Source organism: Quercus lobata, chromosome 5 (assembly GCF_001633185.2).
Source record: "Quercus lobata isolate SW786 chromosome 5, ValleyOak3.0 Primary Assembly, whole genome shotgun sequence".
Taxonomy (NCBI): domain Eukaryota; kingdom Viridiplantae; phylum Streptophyta; class Magnoliopsida; order Fagales; family Fagaceae; genus Quercus; species Quercus lobata.
Window position 1 is genome coordinate 28,685,252 of NC_044908.1, and position 13,429 is coordinate 28,698,680.

The 13,429-nt window shown below is 36.7% G+C and overlaps 1 protein-coding gene across 1 annotated transcript; it reads right to left on the reverse strand.

Moving 5' to 3' along the window:
• Positions 1-1,865: 1,865 nt before the first annotated feature.
• LOC115990291 lies at positions 1,866-13,156 on the reverse strand. The gene is made up of 5 exons (XM_031114139.1): positions 13,093-13,156; positions 10,951-12,996; positions 10,250-10,797; positions 10,049-10,204; positions 1,866-2,123 (listed from the first exon to the last, which is right to left on the reverse strand). The coding sequence occupies exons 1-5, from the start codon at positions 13,154-13,156 to the stop codon at positions 1,866-1,868; spliced, it is 3,072 nt and encodes a 1,023-aa protein (XP_030969999.1).
• Positions 13,157-13,429: the final 273 nt, after the last annotated feature.

Below are 13,429 nucleotides of genomic sequence, written 5' to 3' on the forward strand. Positions count from 1 at the left end.
CACATTTAATCCTACGCAACAAAAAACTAAATGAAATTATATTGAGTTCAAGCCTAAGACAGAGTTGGTAGTGTATGAAAATTGGGAAAGAAAAAGAGAAGATTTTGTGCGTGATTAGAATAATCTTCTAACTCATATTTAGTGTGCATTTGGGAAGTGCGTTTTGCGCTTCCCACGTCCATGTTTTGCGTATCTCTCTCTTTTTTCTTTTTTCTTTTTATTTTTTATTTTTTTAAGTTGTGATTGTTGACTTTTCTCTCGTGAACAGTACATGTGTGCACTATTCACGAGACCCACAAACTTCACTTTTCAACAATTTTTTCATTAAAAATGGGTCCCACGATCAGGGATGGAACTAGGATTCGAAGTCGAGGGGGGCAAATATAATTTTCTTGAGAGAGGCAAATATAATTTTTCATGGACTTATTTTCTAAAATCTTAAATATATATCTATTATTTAATATTTTAAAAAAATTTGGGGGGGGGGGGGCACAGCCCCCTTCTTCTTGAACATAGTTCCGTCCCTGCCCACGATACTATTCACACATTTGCAATTTATTTTTCTACAGTGTCTTCAGTTTTCAATTTTCAACTGTATCCAAACGGACCCTTAATAGCTTTCCCGTGCATAGCACGGGTTAACAACTAGTTAATATTAATCTTAAGTATTAAGCTTCTTAACATAACACTATAGTAGTATTCTGCATCAATACAACTCCTTAATCGGGGATAAGAGCCTTGAATCACCATAGTCAATTCCTTCCTTTTTTTCTTTTTTTTTGGTCTATTGTTAATATAGGTAATTTAGGGTGTAGGAGTAGAATTTAAAGGCAGCATTCATCAATACAAAACTTGATGACAATCAGCACCATGATTCAAATTAATCTAACAAAGCATCAATACCAAGCATAGATCCTAAATAAACCAGAAGGCTTCAAAAAAAAGCATAACCAACCTTGAAAGGAACCAATATTCTTAAATCAACTCATTCCTACAACAATCCACGAATTCAAACAAAAATAAAAATAAAAATGTGGTCATGCAATTGAGGGAAACGAAAATAAAAACCTCAAATTGAGGACGTAAATTAACCGAATACCTGCTCTGCCCGTAATGTAGCCAGCGACGTCTGGTACGCAGCAAGGACGTGTGTGGCATGCTTTGCGGTGATCTTTGGCCCGCTTCACCTAGCAAACATGGGGTTTTGACAAATGCTTGTTACTGAACTTTACATTTAACAAACTTTGCTTTTTATTTCACATCCATATACTAAGCATTGATAAGTTTCTTTTGTTTGTTAGTTTGACATATTTTTAATTATATCAAAGAGACAAATAAAATCTAATATACTATTACACATAAATAATTATTCCTAAGAGACATTTAGCTTGAATAATGAGAACTCAATGAACGTACCTAATGGCAAGGGGGCCTGAGTGCACTGGCGGTAGAGACGGCCTCGTAATAGGGCATATTCGTGGGAACCTTGAATAGGCCTATAGCTGCACCAACAAGAGTGCTCCTCCAATCTACATCGCATCCTTCTTCGATGCACTACAAAGTTGCCTGTAGAGCCAAGCCAATGCTGCACTACCCCAGTTGTATCATCTCGCATTGCTGGTTGGGTTGAAGAACTGTAGAGTTAATAGTAAGACTCGGTCCGCCAACTTGTCCATGAACAATAGGGCCCCCATCCATACAAGTAGGTGGTAGTAGGCATGTTGTTGCACGACTTCGTCACCAGTGTCCGCAGCTGGGGGAGTAGCAAACTGTGCATCAAGCCACTTGTATTTTATCCTCGCCCCAACAAGGGTAGACTTGTTCGAGTTTGGTATCACAGGTGGAGTTTCATGGCCCAACAAGTCTCAGCACACCACGTTCCATTGGTGGTCTGCCCTCCCAGTGACAGGCAACACATCCACCAGAATCCCCAGCATCACCTCTATATCTTGCAAGGTGATACCCATTTCTCTATGGGGTAAGTGGAACGTGTGCGTCTCCGAACGCCACCGCTCGACCAAGGCTGTGATTAAGGCATGGTCGACCTCTATATCAGGAACCTTGAATAGCTCGATTAAACTTGATGCATATATGTATTGCATGATACGTGGGTCTAGCCCACCCTACAGTAATACACATTTACAGCGTCAAACCTTTATGATGCCAGGCACCTCTTGCACACAGACGAGCATTGTGTTAGGTAGTGTACATGAGGTAATTATAAAACGGACATGTATTAATAATACAACTACATACCACGTCAGCGGCATGCCTCTAAAGCGGAGTTGACCGATGATTTGACTACCGGGTCAACTGGGTCTGATCGTTGGGTCCAAGCTGCACTTTATCTAGTGCCTGCATATCTAACATGACAGTAAATAGATTGTTAGCAATTATCTGACAAGTAAACCACAATTAATATAAAATAAAAGCATGGATACATTAAGACATATTATGATCCCAACAAGATTGTCAACATCACTTCTTGCCCTTACTTAACATGCAACCCAAAAGCAATCAAATTAAAGCTTAAATAAATAAAATAAGAACTTGCCATAATTTTACATAAAAAAACTTTTTCTTTTTCTATTATCTGTAATTGAAGTAAAAAAACAAACAAATGACTAATTAATGTGCTAGAAACTTGATTGATACCTATATGTTCAACATCTGAGCAATATTTAAATGTGATAGTTCTTTTTGGTTTATGATGTCTTTGAGAGTGATTTTAACAGGGAAAATATCAATTACAATTATTAGGAGCTATATATTAGGTTTCCAATTAAATTTAACCATGCAACACACAATATGTGATCTTCCCCTAAGGACATTTAAATTCAACTCTATGGCTTATGACCAATGCAGTGACATAGTAAATATAAATTGCAACAACTCAATGTTTAGGTATTCTGTTCTTAGAACTGTTCAATCAAACTTGGTCTTTTCAACAAAGTAACACTCTCTATAAGGTCATCCTTGACAACTCCCCATTTTATGTCCTATGCAATCGCCCGTTTACAATGGACCACTAAGATCCCTATAGCTACAGGTCATTTGGTCTCAAGTTCTCAACTTAATATCTAGAAACCTATACTAATTATTCTACATTTCTACTCACTAGATATGTAAGCATACCATGACTTAGTCAGCCCACTTCCCTACTTGTTAGGTCTATTTTCAACATTTTAGGAGTTAATTCTACTCAATTTCCTACTTGGTGAGTCGTTTTCAAATTTTAGGAGTTAGTTCTGGATCCATTTATATGAGTATGACTCTATCAGACTCCAAACTATACCTAGGTCCAGTATTAACTATAAGCAATAGTTAGGATTCTACATTAGACCATAAGGCTTAAATTTCATCAAATAAAAACCAAGTACAACAAAATCCAATGAAGTATACAAGATGTATACCCTAAGTTTCTAGTACAAACTACAAATTACAAATACTATGAGAACAGAAAGCTTTGGAGGTCTAGGCGCATTCAATGACATCCAATAATACAACAACCCTATTAATTGAAATTTAAGACTCTACATGGACAACTCTTGGCATTCAAAATATCCTTCTATTCCTCTCTCTCTCTCTCTCTCTCTCTCTCTCTCTCTCTCTCTCCATAAAAGGAACATAAAACAAGATGGTACAGAATTCCAAAACACTAACAAAAGTGTGAAAATTGTTTGGTGTTAGCAATAAAGAAAGCATACTTGAAAGATTAATCTTAATTTGTGGGAGAGCACACTAATGAATTAATACAAAAGCAATTCAATTAACATTAACAGAAACTAACAAAAAGGTACCAAACAAAAGGGTACCAAACAAAAGTAAAGTCATTGAGACATCTTATCACCAAATTGTCTTACTATTTTAAAAGAGATTTTCTCATTTGGTTCAAGATTCAAATGAATGATGGATGATTTGAGAACCAGCATTTAACAAAAAGATAAAAAGTATATGATTCACAGTCAACATAAAACAAATGAAAAAGCAAAGATAGATTGAAGTAACAATCAACATATTATAACTCACACATTCTTAGAGAGAATGAAAGACAAAGATAGATTAATCCCCCTCTGATAATCATAAAACAAATGAAAAACATTGAAGATTAATATAAACAATTGAAGATTAATAATCATAAAACAAAAGTTACAAACTTTGATGTGCATTTAGTCTCTATTTTCAATGTCAGTGCATAGATTAATATAAGAAACTTCACAAGATGAAAATCATGAAATTCATGTCATGGCTTGAACTCTAATGAAAGCAGCAATATATTCTCTATTTTCGATGTCAATGCATATACTCATACTGTTTGTAGCAAATAGAAACTCTACAATAAATGAAATCAGGAAACGATATCAACATGAAGTTCAATGTCCACACCTATCGCAGAAATGGAAAATCTTTATATAAATTATACTTTCATATATTAATAAATAAATTTTATTAATAAAACATGTTACTTCATGTTCATTTGTCTTATGATAAATAATGGTAATTTATTCAGTTTCTAATCAACAATGATTCCAACCGAGTCTTTAATCAGTTTGTATCTTCAAAAATACAGCTATTTTGCTCCTTCCACAATAGCCATTTGTTTTGGCAATATGAAACATAACTTTTTCATACAACCCATTTTCAAATAGTAAAAAATTTAACTAGCACTTATTATCATCTTTTCTTCCCTACGCAAAATCTGAACCTGCGTCATACCCATAAAACAAATGAAAAAAATTGAAGATTTTGGTAATGCGAGATCCCCCTTTGATAATCATCCATTTCCCACAAAACAAATGCAGCACAAAACAGTAATCAATGGCAGAGCAACGTACCTGTAATCAACGGCAGCAGGTATGGTGAGGGTTTGAAAAGGGTACAGTAGAGCACCAGGTTACTGGCAATGACAACTGATTGAAAAGGGTGAGGAAGACTGATGGAGGGTGGGGGAGAGTGAGGAAGCATGATCGTAGAGAGCGAGGGAGAGTGTATAGGGAAAGTGTAGAGGGAAAGTGATGGCAGAGAGCGAGGGAGAGTGAACAGGCGTTGTGATACGTTGGGTTTGAAAATGTAAAGCAAACTCGATTTTCTACTTACCAAGTTATGCGTTTATAAACAACCATTTTTTAATTGGAAAAGGCCACGCTTGCTTTGCCAGCGTGGCACAAAGCTGAAGCTAACTCGACTATAATATAATCGAGTTCTTCAATGAATCTTGACTTACGTATTATCGAGTTACAAGAGAAGGACATTTCCCTAATTAGTTTGGGAAAGAGGGCAGAATGCTACTTTTTTGTGCAAAAAAGGGTATTTGCCAATTTTTTCCGTTGATCACTTAGTAAGCCATGGCAAACTGGGTTTGATTCTCAGGTGGATACACCCATGTGAAACCAAAATTTCACGGTGGTCCTCAGGGACATCAGGCAATATTGCAACCACAAGAGGGTACTTAGTCTTGACCTTTCTCAGGCCTTTTGCTAAGCCAACCACACCTTTCACAGTCACTGTTACTAGCCAAAAATGTGACATAGGCCTTGCTAGGCATGCTAACAGGTTCGATGGTGACAGTGGTGGTGGTGATGCTAGGAGCCATTTGAAGTAGATTTTTGGAGAAAATGTGAATTGAAAAAAGGTTGTAGACTTTGGGATTGGGTTTGAAAAGGATTTAGAGTGTTTGGCTAGAGAGAAAAATGGTTTCTCTAGGAAAATTAGAAGAAGGGTCTAAGTTTAAGGTTTGAAAGAGTGTAGGACGGGAAATTTATGTTTGCTAGAGAAGAAAAGTTTGTACTCTGAATAGTTTTTTTTGTGATGAACTTGGAGTGTAGGGTGGGGGTGTTTATATAGAGCTTGGGGTGGATTTGATTATGGTAAAATATTGGGATTAATGGTAATTAATAAATAATTCCTGTGGGCATGGGAAAAAAATTAAGATAGATATGGCCCATATAGGTCCAATTGGCCCACTTTTGCCAACACAATTTAAATAGACCAGCACATGCCTCAAAACGACGACGTAGCTTAGAGTAATGGCTAATTCATTGTCTCTATCTCAAAATTTATGGTATGCGTTATTCAATCCCAAATAAATTGGATCCTTACGTGTGGCATCGATCTGATCTGACGGTTATAAAGAGGCCTCATGAATTGGGCGGTGCACAAAATGGGGGATAATAAAGTAGTAACTGATAGTAAATATATTTTAGTCAACTTTTCACGACATTTAAAACTTTAACTGATTTTTTTTATAATTACAAAAAGTAACATATTATGGTCTATTTCTTTGGTTGTTACATAAATTTCAGGATTTTTTGCACCCAATAGTTAATGCATATGGCGAAATTAGAGATTACATAGTATTTGTGACGAGAATGGTGGATAATCTATAGGATAATCACATTTCCAATTTTAGCTTGCAATACTACAAAATCAATGCGGTTGATTTTTAGGGAAAATTTGATTTATGATAAGATTTCATATTAAATGAGATCTTGACAAGGTTTGGATTGAATGTTCCAAACTCAATTACCAATAGCTTTGTAATTTGATAATATTCTTTGTTCTCTCTATGTTTTAATTTAAAGGTGTAATCAATCGGTTTCAGTCGGTGAGAATGGCAATTTTTCAACCGAACCGAAATTGTCGATCTTGCCTTATTTGACTTTGACACCGAACCCTAGGGAAAGAACACTGACACCGAACAAACTACATTTTAGTCAATTCGATTAGGTTAGCTGTTGGTTTCTATTAATTTCTTATTAGCCAATTAGATCAAAGAAAAAAGAAAAATTCAAATCATGTATTTTCACTTTTTCAGCAAACAAACAACACAAAAATCAAACCAAATCAAACAGACAACTCACACTTTAACACAAAAGAACATACCCATGAGAGAGTTGATGAAGAACTTTAACAAAAAAGAGAATTAGAGATTCAAAAAAGAGGTGGAAAAAAAAAAGCAAGAACAATGAAGGCATGGAGCGGCAATGAGAAGCGGCATGATAATGAGAAGAAGAGAAAAGAGGGGCATGGAGCGGCATAAGTGCGTGACAGAGAGAAGAGAGAGGCATGGAACTCAGAGAAGAAAAGAAAGACTAAGTGGCAACTAAAGTAAAGTTTTAATTTAATGTATAAAATGACATAGGTCTGGTATGGTTCAAACCTAGGCCAAATATTGTTAGACGCTTGTCTTATCACTAAACTGGTGGTACTATCTTGAAATAGTTTGTACATAATATTTAATACATATCGATCAGTTTCAATTCAGATTTTTATTTTCTGAACTCGAAATCGAAACCCAAAATTTTTGGTTTTAAGAAATTGAAAACGAAATCAAACATTACTGAAACCAAACTGAAATTTTAGACTCCGTTCAAGCTGTTATCTTTTCATCAATATGGGACACCCTTAATTTTAGGTAAATTTCCTCATTTGAATCTTATCTTTCTATTTAGTTTCACTTATATTTTTTAACATTCTCATCAATCTATGGCATTTATTCTATGATAATTATATTTTATTATCAGACAAAGACACTAATTGCTTTTTTGTGTATGCAGTCTTTAAACCCATATTTTGTATTTGACAATAAAAGCGGCATGATAATGAGAAGAAGAGAAAAGAGAGGCATGGAGCGGCATGAGTGTGTGACAGAGAGAAGAGAGAGGCATGGAACTCAGAGAAGAAAAGAAAGACTAAGTGGCAACTAAAGTAACAAGTGAAGAGAGTATGGTTTTTTTGTTTTAATTTAATGTATAAAATGACATAGGTCTGGTATGGTTCAAACCTAGGCCAAATATTGTTAGACGCTTGTCTTATCACTAAACTGGTGGTACTATCTTGAAATAGTTTGTACATAGTAATATTTAATACATATTGATCAGTTTCAATTCAGATTTTTATTTTCTAAACTCGAAACCGAAACCCAAAATATTTGGTTTTAAGAAATTGAAAACGAAATCAAACATTACCGAAACCAAACTGAAATTTTAGACTCCGTTCAAGCTGTTATCTTTTCATCAATATGGGACACCCTTAATTTTAGGCAAATTTCCTCATTTGAATCTTATCTTTCTATTTAGTTTCACTTATATTTTTTAACATTCTCATCAATCTATGGCATTTGTTCTATGATAATTATATTTTATTATCAGACCAAGACAGTAATTGATTTTTTGTGTATGCAGTCTTTAAACCCATATTTTGTATTTGACAATAAAAGACTTTATCAGTTGAGCTAACTAAAGCCCATATTTTAATAAATACTTTTTTATCTTCATTTTTAATGCATGGAACACCATTCAAGTGTCTTTGTATTCAAAGAGACTGCATAAACTATTAAGTTTTTACCATCATCTAGTTCACAAATTGATTTTATGAAAATATACTAAGTATAATATTTGGTATCTATTGCATACACTCTACGTCTATATATAATCTATAATATATAATAATTCCCTTAAGAGATGGATCTATAATAATTCACTTCACATTGTTATTACCAGCTTTATTATGATAGAAAGCATTAGTCTCATCTTATAGTTGTTTCCTAATGAAGGGATTTAGGATGGTTTTAGGATATTTGCTATTTTGGGTTCTCCTTTATCTCCTTCACCCATCCACAGAGGGTTTCCATATCTATCTCAATGGATATTTCTAAACCATGAGATATAATGTTCTCTGCAAGTGTTATTTGAAATCTTAGTGGAAGACTCGATTGGTTATCTCATCTTCTCTTTTCTTTTAATAGTTTTGATTCCATAAGTAGTGACAATTGCCCTATGAAGACTTATTTTTACTATAACTCTGATCGATTCCCTTAACAAAGATATTGTCTTTGAGTCGCAAGCTCATTCTTCAACAAGCACGTGATCAGAGCCTTGGGCTCTTCCTACTACTTGGAGCTTACAGTTTCATGTTTATTTTACTCTCATCACCTTTCCCTCATAGTGGTAACTTACTATCAATTAGTCAGGAGTATTTAGCCTTACAAGGTAGTCCTTAGGTACATGTTAACAAAGACGGTTCAAGTAGAGAAGTGAGTCATTCAACATAAATAGTATTTGACCGGTTAGTCAAGTGCCCATTTGAAAATTTCATATTTGTTTGTTCTTGAAATTACACTAATCTAGGATCATCCTCGTCAATTCATCTTTCACTGTCTCACTTGTTCTTATTTAAACATTAATTTATAACTATTTGGTAATATAATTCTAATAAACTAAATAAATACAATTTCAAAAGCCAAGTCACAATTTTACAATATATGGTCAACACTAGTGAACAAATTTTATGTATGTTTAATTTTCACTAAGAGTTTAGTTATAAAATATACATCTTAACCATTAATCAAAAGCAATGGAAACAATGAAAATTGTGAATGCTTAAGATCCTTTTGAAAACCAATCCAAATTAGTCATTACTTTTATAAAAAAAATTTATAGTTTGTCTTTCCACTAAAACAAGTATTCTTGATTTCATCTATTTTGACTCATCTCCTACCGAATCAATCAAAGCCAGTAGTATTACATTGTTTTATAGTTGTGAAATTTATCATAATATTTGGTTTTTCATTAAAATTCATGATAGTCATTCATACCAATTCTTAAAAATTAGATTACTAGCATAATATATGGTAGTTTTAACCCCGTAGTGTGAAACTAAGACCTCATCTAAATGAAATCTTAAAACTAAAAAAAAAAAAAAAAAAAAAAAAAAAACCTTCATCTAAGAGCATCCACACCAGTACTTCAAAAATATTCTGTATATTTTACCATAAAAACCTACTTTTTCTGTTTTACACCATAATTTTTCCAAAACATTCACATCAGTTTATCTATTATACACTTTGATTTATTTAAATAATATTTTTTATTCTTTATTATTATTATTTTATTAATATCTATATCTTTCTTTAATGTACATCTCTTTCTTTCTTTTTTTTTTTTTTTATGAGAAATACTGTAACTTTTATTTATGAAGAGGATAGGTACATAGCATCATGAAACACAAAAGATTCAATAAACTGTGGACATTCCTCTATCCAAGTTACAAAGTCATGAATACCCTTGGCACGGTGTGCTAAAGCATGTGCCGGTTTGTTCCCCTGCCTTCGCACGTGTTGAACTTGAAAGTGCCTAAAGTTAAGCAACTTTTGTTGAATGCTTTCCATGATGTCAACAATTGCAGCAAGTGGTGTGGTGGAGCCCTATAGAATAGTAAAAACTATGTTGGAATCAGTTTCAAAAATCACCTCACGTATGCCTATATCCCATGCAAACGAGACAGCCACGTCCAAGGCTTTTGCTTCTGCCTCCAAGGGACCCAAAGGTAGGTGCATGTGTTGACTCAGGGCGGCAATGACTGCTCCCTCATGGTCACGGATCACAGCACCGATGCCCACTGTTCCGAGGTCGTTGAAGAGAGCTACATCAGTGTTAATCTTGAACCATGGGTATGAGGGTGGGACCCAACGAGCATCTGATGGGCTTGTGAGTTGAGGGCGCTTGAAGTGGGCTGCCTGGAAGTCTTCAAGAGTGGTGCGAGCTTTGTGTAAGATTTCATTAGGGGACTGCCTTGGAGAACCATGTCGTGCTTTGTTTCGACTGTACCACATACACCATGCAATAGCGACGACAAGCTCAAGCACATCTTGGCTGACGTGTTGCATGAAAATGAGATACCATAGTAAGTCAATGAAGTCCCTGTAGTGTACACCGTTGTTGTCAAAGGAGATACCTGTGGCATCCCACACATCTCGGGCACATGTGCATGCCCAAAAGAGATGTCCGCTAGTTTCAGCTGCCACTCCACATGCATCACAGGTGGGATCATTCAGCACCTAGCGAGAGCATAGATTTGACTTGGTGGGGAGAATGTTACTACACGCTCTCCAAGCAAAGGTTTTCAACTTGTTCGGGACATTGAGGCTCCAAATTTTTCTCCAGAACTGACCCTGGTTTTTGGTGTGTGAGGCTCCCTCCATCGTCTTCAATGGAGTTAGAGATAAGGCAACTTTGTAAGCACTATTGACAGTGAAAGTACCCTTAGGTGTGTAAGCCCATATCATGCAGTCTTTTGTGCATCTATTGCTCCGTGGGATGCCGAGTATGGCTTGAGCATCATCAGGGAGGAAGACACTTTTGACCAGGTCGATCTTCCATTCTCCTGTGCCTTCATCAATAAGCTCCGAAACAGTTGCAGTAGCAGGCAGAGTGTTTTGAGGAGAGATAACTTGGAATGTAGAAGGTTTTGGGAGCCATTTATCCCTCCAAATCTGTATCGAAGTGCCATCACCCACCCGCCATCTATGTCCAGCTTTAACGACATCCTGAGTGGACATTATACTTCTCCAAGCATAGGAGGGTTTTTGTCCAAGTTTAGCATGAAGGAAATCATGGTTAGGGAAATAACGTGCCTTGAAAACACGGTGGAGTAGGGAATGTGTATTGGTTTGGAGGCGCCAGCCTTGTTTTGCCAAGAGAGCCTTGTTGAAAGCCTTGAGATCGCGAAACCCCCAGCCACCATCTTTTTTGGGCGTGCACATTTTATCCCAACTCAACCAAGCTATTTTGTTCCGACCTTCCTTTTGACCCCACCAAAAATTTCGGACCATACTTGTCATCTCATCACAGAGGGTGTCCGGAAGTTTAAAAACACTCATTGTATAGGTGGGGATGGCTTGTGCTACGGCTTTAATGAGTATTTCTTTCCCAGCTTGTGAGAGCAGCTTTTCCTTCCACCCCGAAAGCTTATTATCGAGTCTTTCCTTTAGCGCCCTAAAGGTATTTCTCTTTGAACGACCTACAAGGGAAGGTAATCCCAAGTAAGTTTCATGTTGCCTGATAATTTCAGCCCCAAAACGGTTTTTTATGTCCTCTTGAGTCTCAAGAGGTGTGTTCTGACTGAAGAATAAGGAAGTCTTTTCACGATTGAGTTGTTGACCCGTTGCATGTTCATAGGTCTCCAAGATTTGTTCCAAATGGGCACAATCATCACTAGTGGCTCGGCAAAATATTATGCTGTCATCTGCAAAAAAGAGGTGTGAGATCCGTGGGCCTCGTGGGCATGCAGCAACACCCTGGATAGCTCCATTCATAGTGGCTTGAGTGAGGAGAGCTAATAATCCTTTTGCACAAAACAAGAAAAGGAATGGGGAAATAGGGTCTCCTTGCCGCAAGCCTCTCGTGGGGGTAATGTGGCCATGAGGCTTACCATTGATCCTGATGGAATAAGTAACAGAGGTAACACAAAGCATTATGAGGTTCACCCATTTAGTGCTAAAGCCCATTTTCAACATTATATCATGAAGGCAGCCCCATTCCACTCTATCAAATGCCTTACTCATATCAAGTTTTAAAGCCATCTCCCCAACCCGTCCGCTTCTTTTTTGATTTAGATGGTGTATAGTTTCAAAAGCTACCAATACATTATCAGTAATAAGGCGAGTGGACATAAAAGCACTTTGGTTTTCACTGATGATATCCGGTAGGAAGCGTTTGAGTCTATTTGCAATAACTTTGGAGGCTAGTCTAGAGATGACATTGCTTAAGCTTATGGGCCTGTATTGTGTTATCTTTGTAGGATTTTTCACCTTCGGGATGAGAATAATATGAGTGTCATTAAATTTAGGGGGTATGACTCCCAAATTTAAAAAATCAAGGACAGCTTTTGTAACACACTCACCCGTTAGAGACCAGAAGTGTTGGTAGAAAAGTGGAGGCATACCATCAGGACCTGGAGATTTTTTGGGGTGCATCTGCTTCAATGCCTTGTGAACTTCATCCGCTTGGAAAGTCTGACAAAGGTACTCATTCATTTGGTTAGTGACCACAGGACGTACTGCTGCTGTTATGGGTGCTGTGTCAGTAGGGTCATTGGAACGAAAAATGGAGTTGAAATAGTCCAGAACAATACTTTCCACGGCTTGATCATCTTCTTGCCATACCCCATTTTGATCTGTGATACCTCTAATGAGGTTTCTGTCCTTGCGGTTCGATGCTTTTTGATGGAAAAAAGAAGTGTTTCAGTCGCCATCAGTGATCCATAGGTGCCTGGACCTCTGGTGCCACATTGTATTTTCAGCATCAAGCCAACAGTTCAGAGCTTTGCGGACCTCCTCAATGTGCTTATGATTTGGTCGGTGATGTTGCTCTAGCATTTGTAGTTCTTTTTCCAACCTAGAAATCTACCTTCCAACATGCCCAAATTCAGTTTTATTCCATGCAGATAAACGTGTTCGGCAACTGTCAAGGCAGTTTCTAATCTGGGCCCCATTTGGTTGGTAAAGTCCTTCCATCCAAGCATCTTCAACTATTTCAGCACAACGTGGGTCACGAAGCCACATTGCTTCAAAGCGGAAAGGTGGCCTGGGGCGTTTGTAGCGGGGCTTAGTAGATGGCATACTAACAACAATCATGGAATGGTCCGAGGT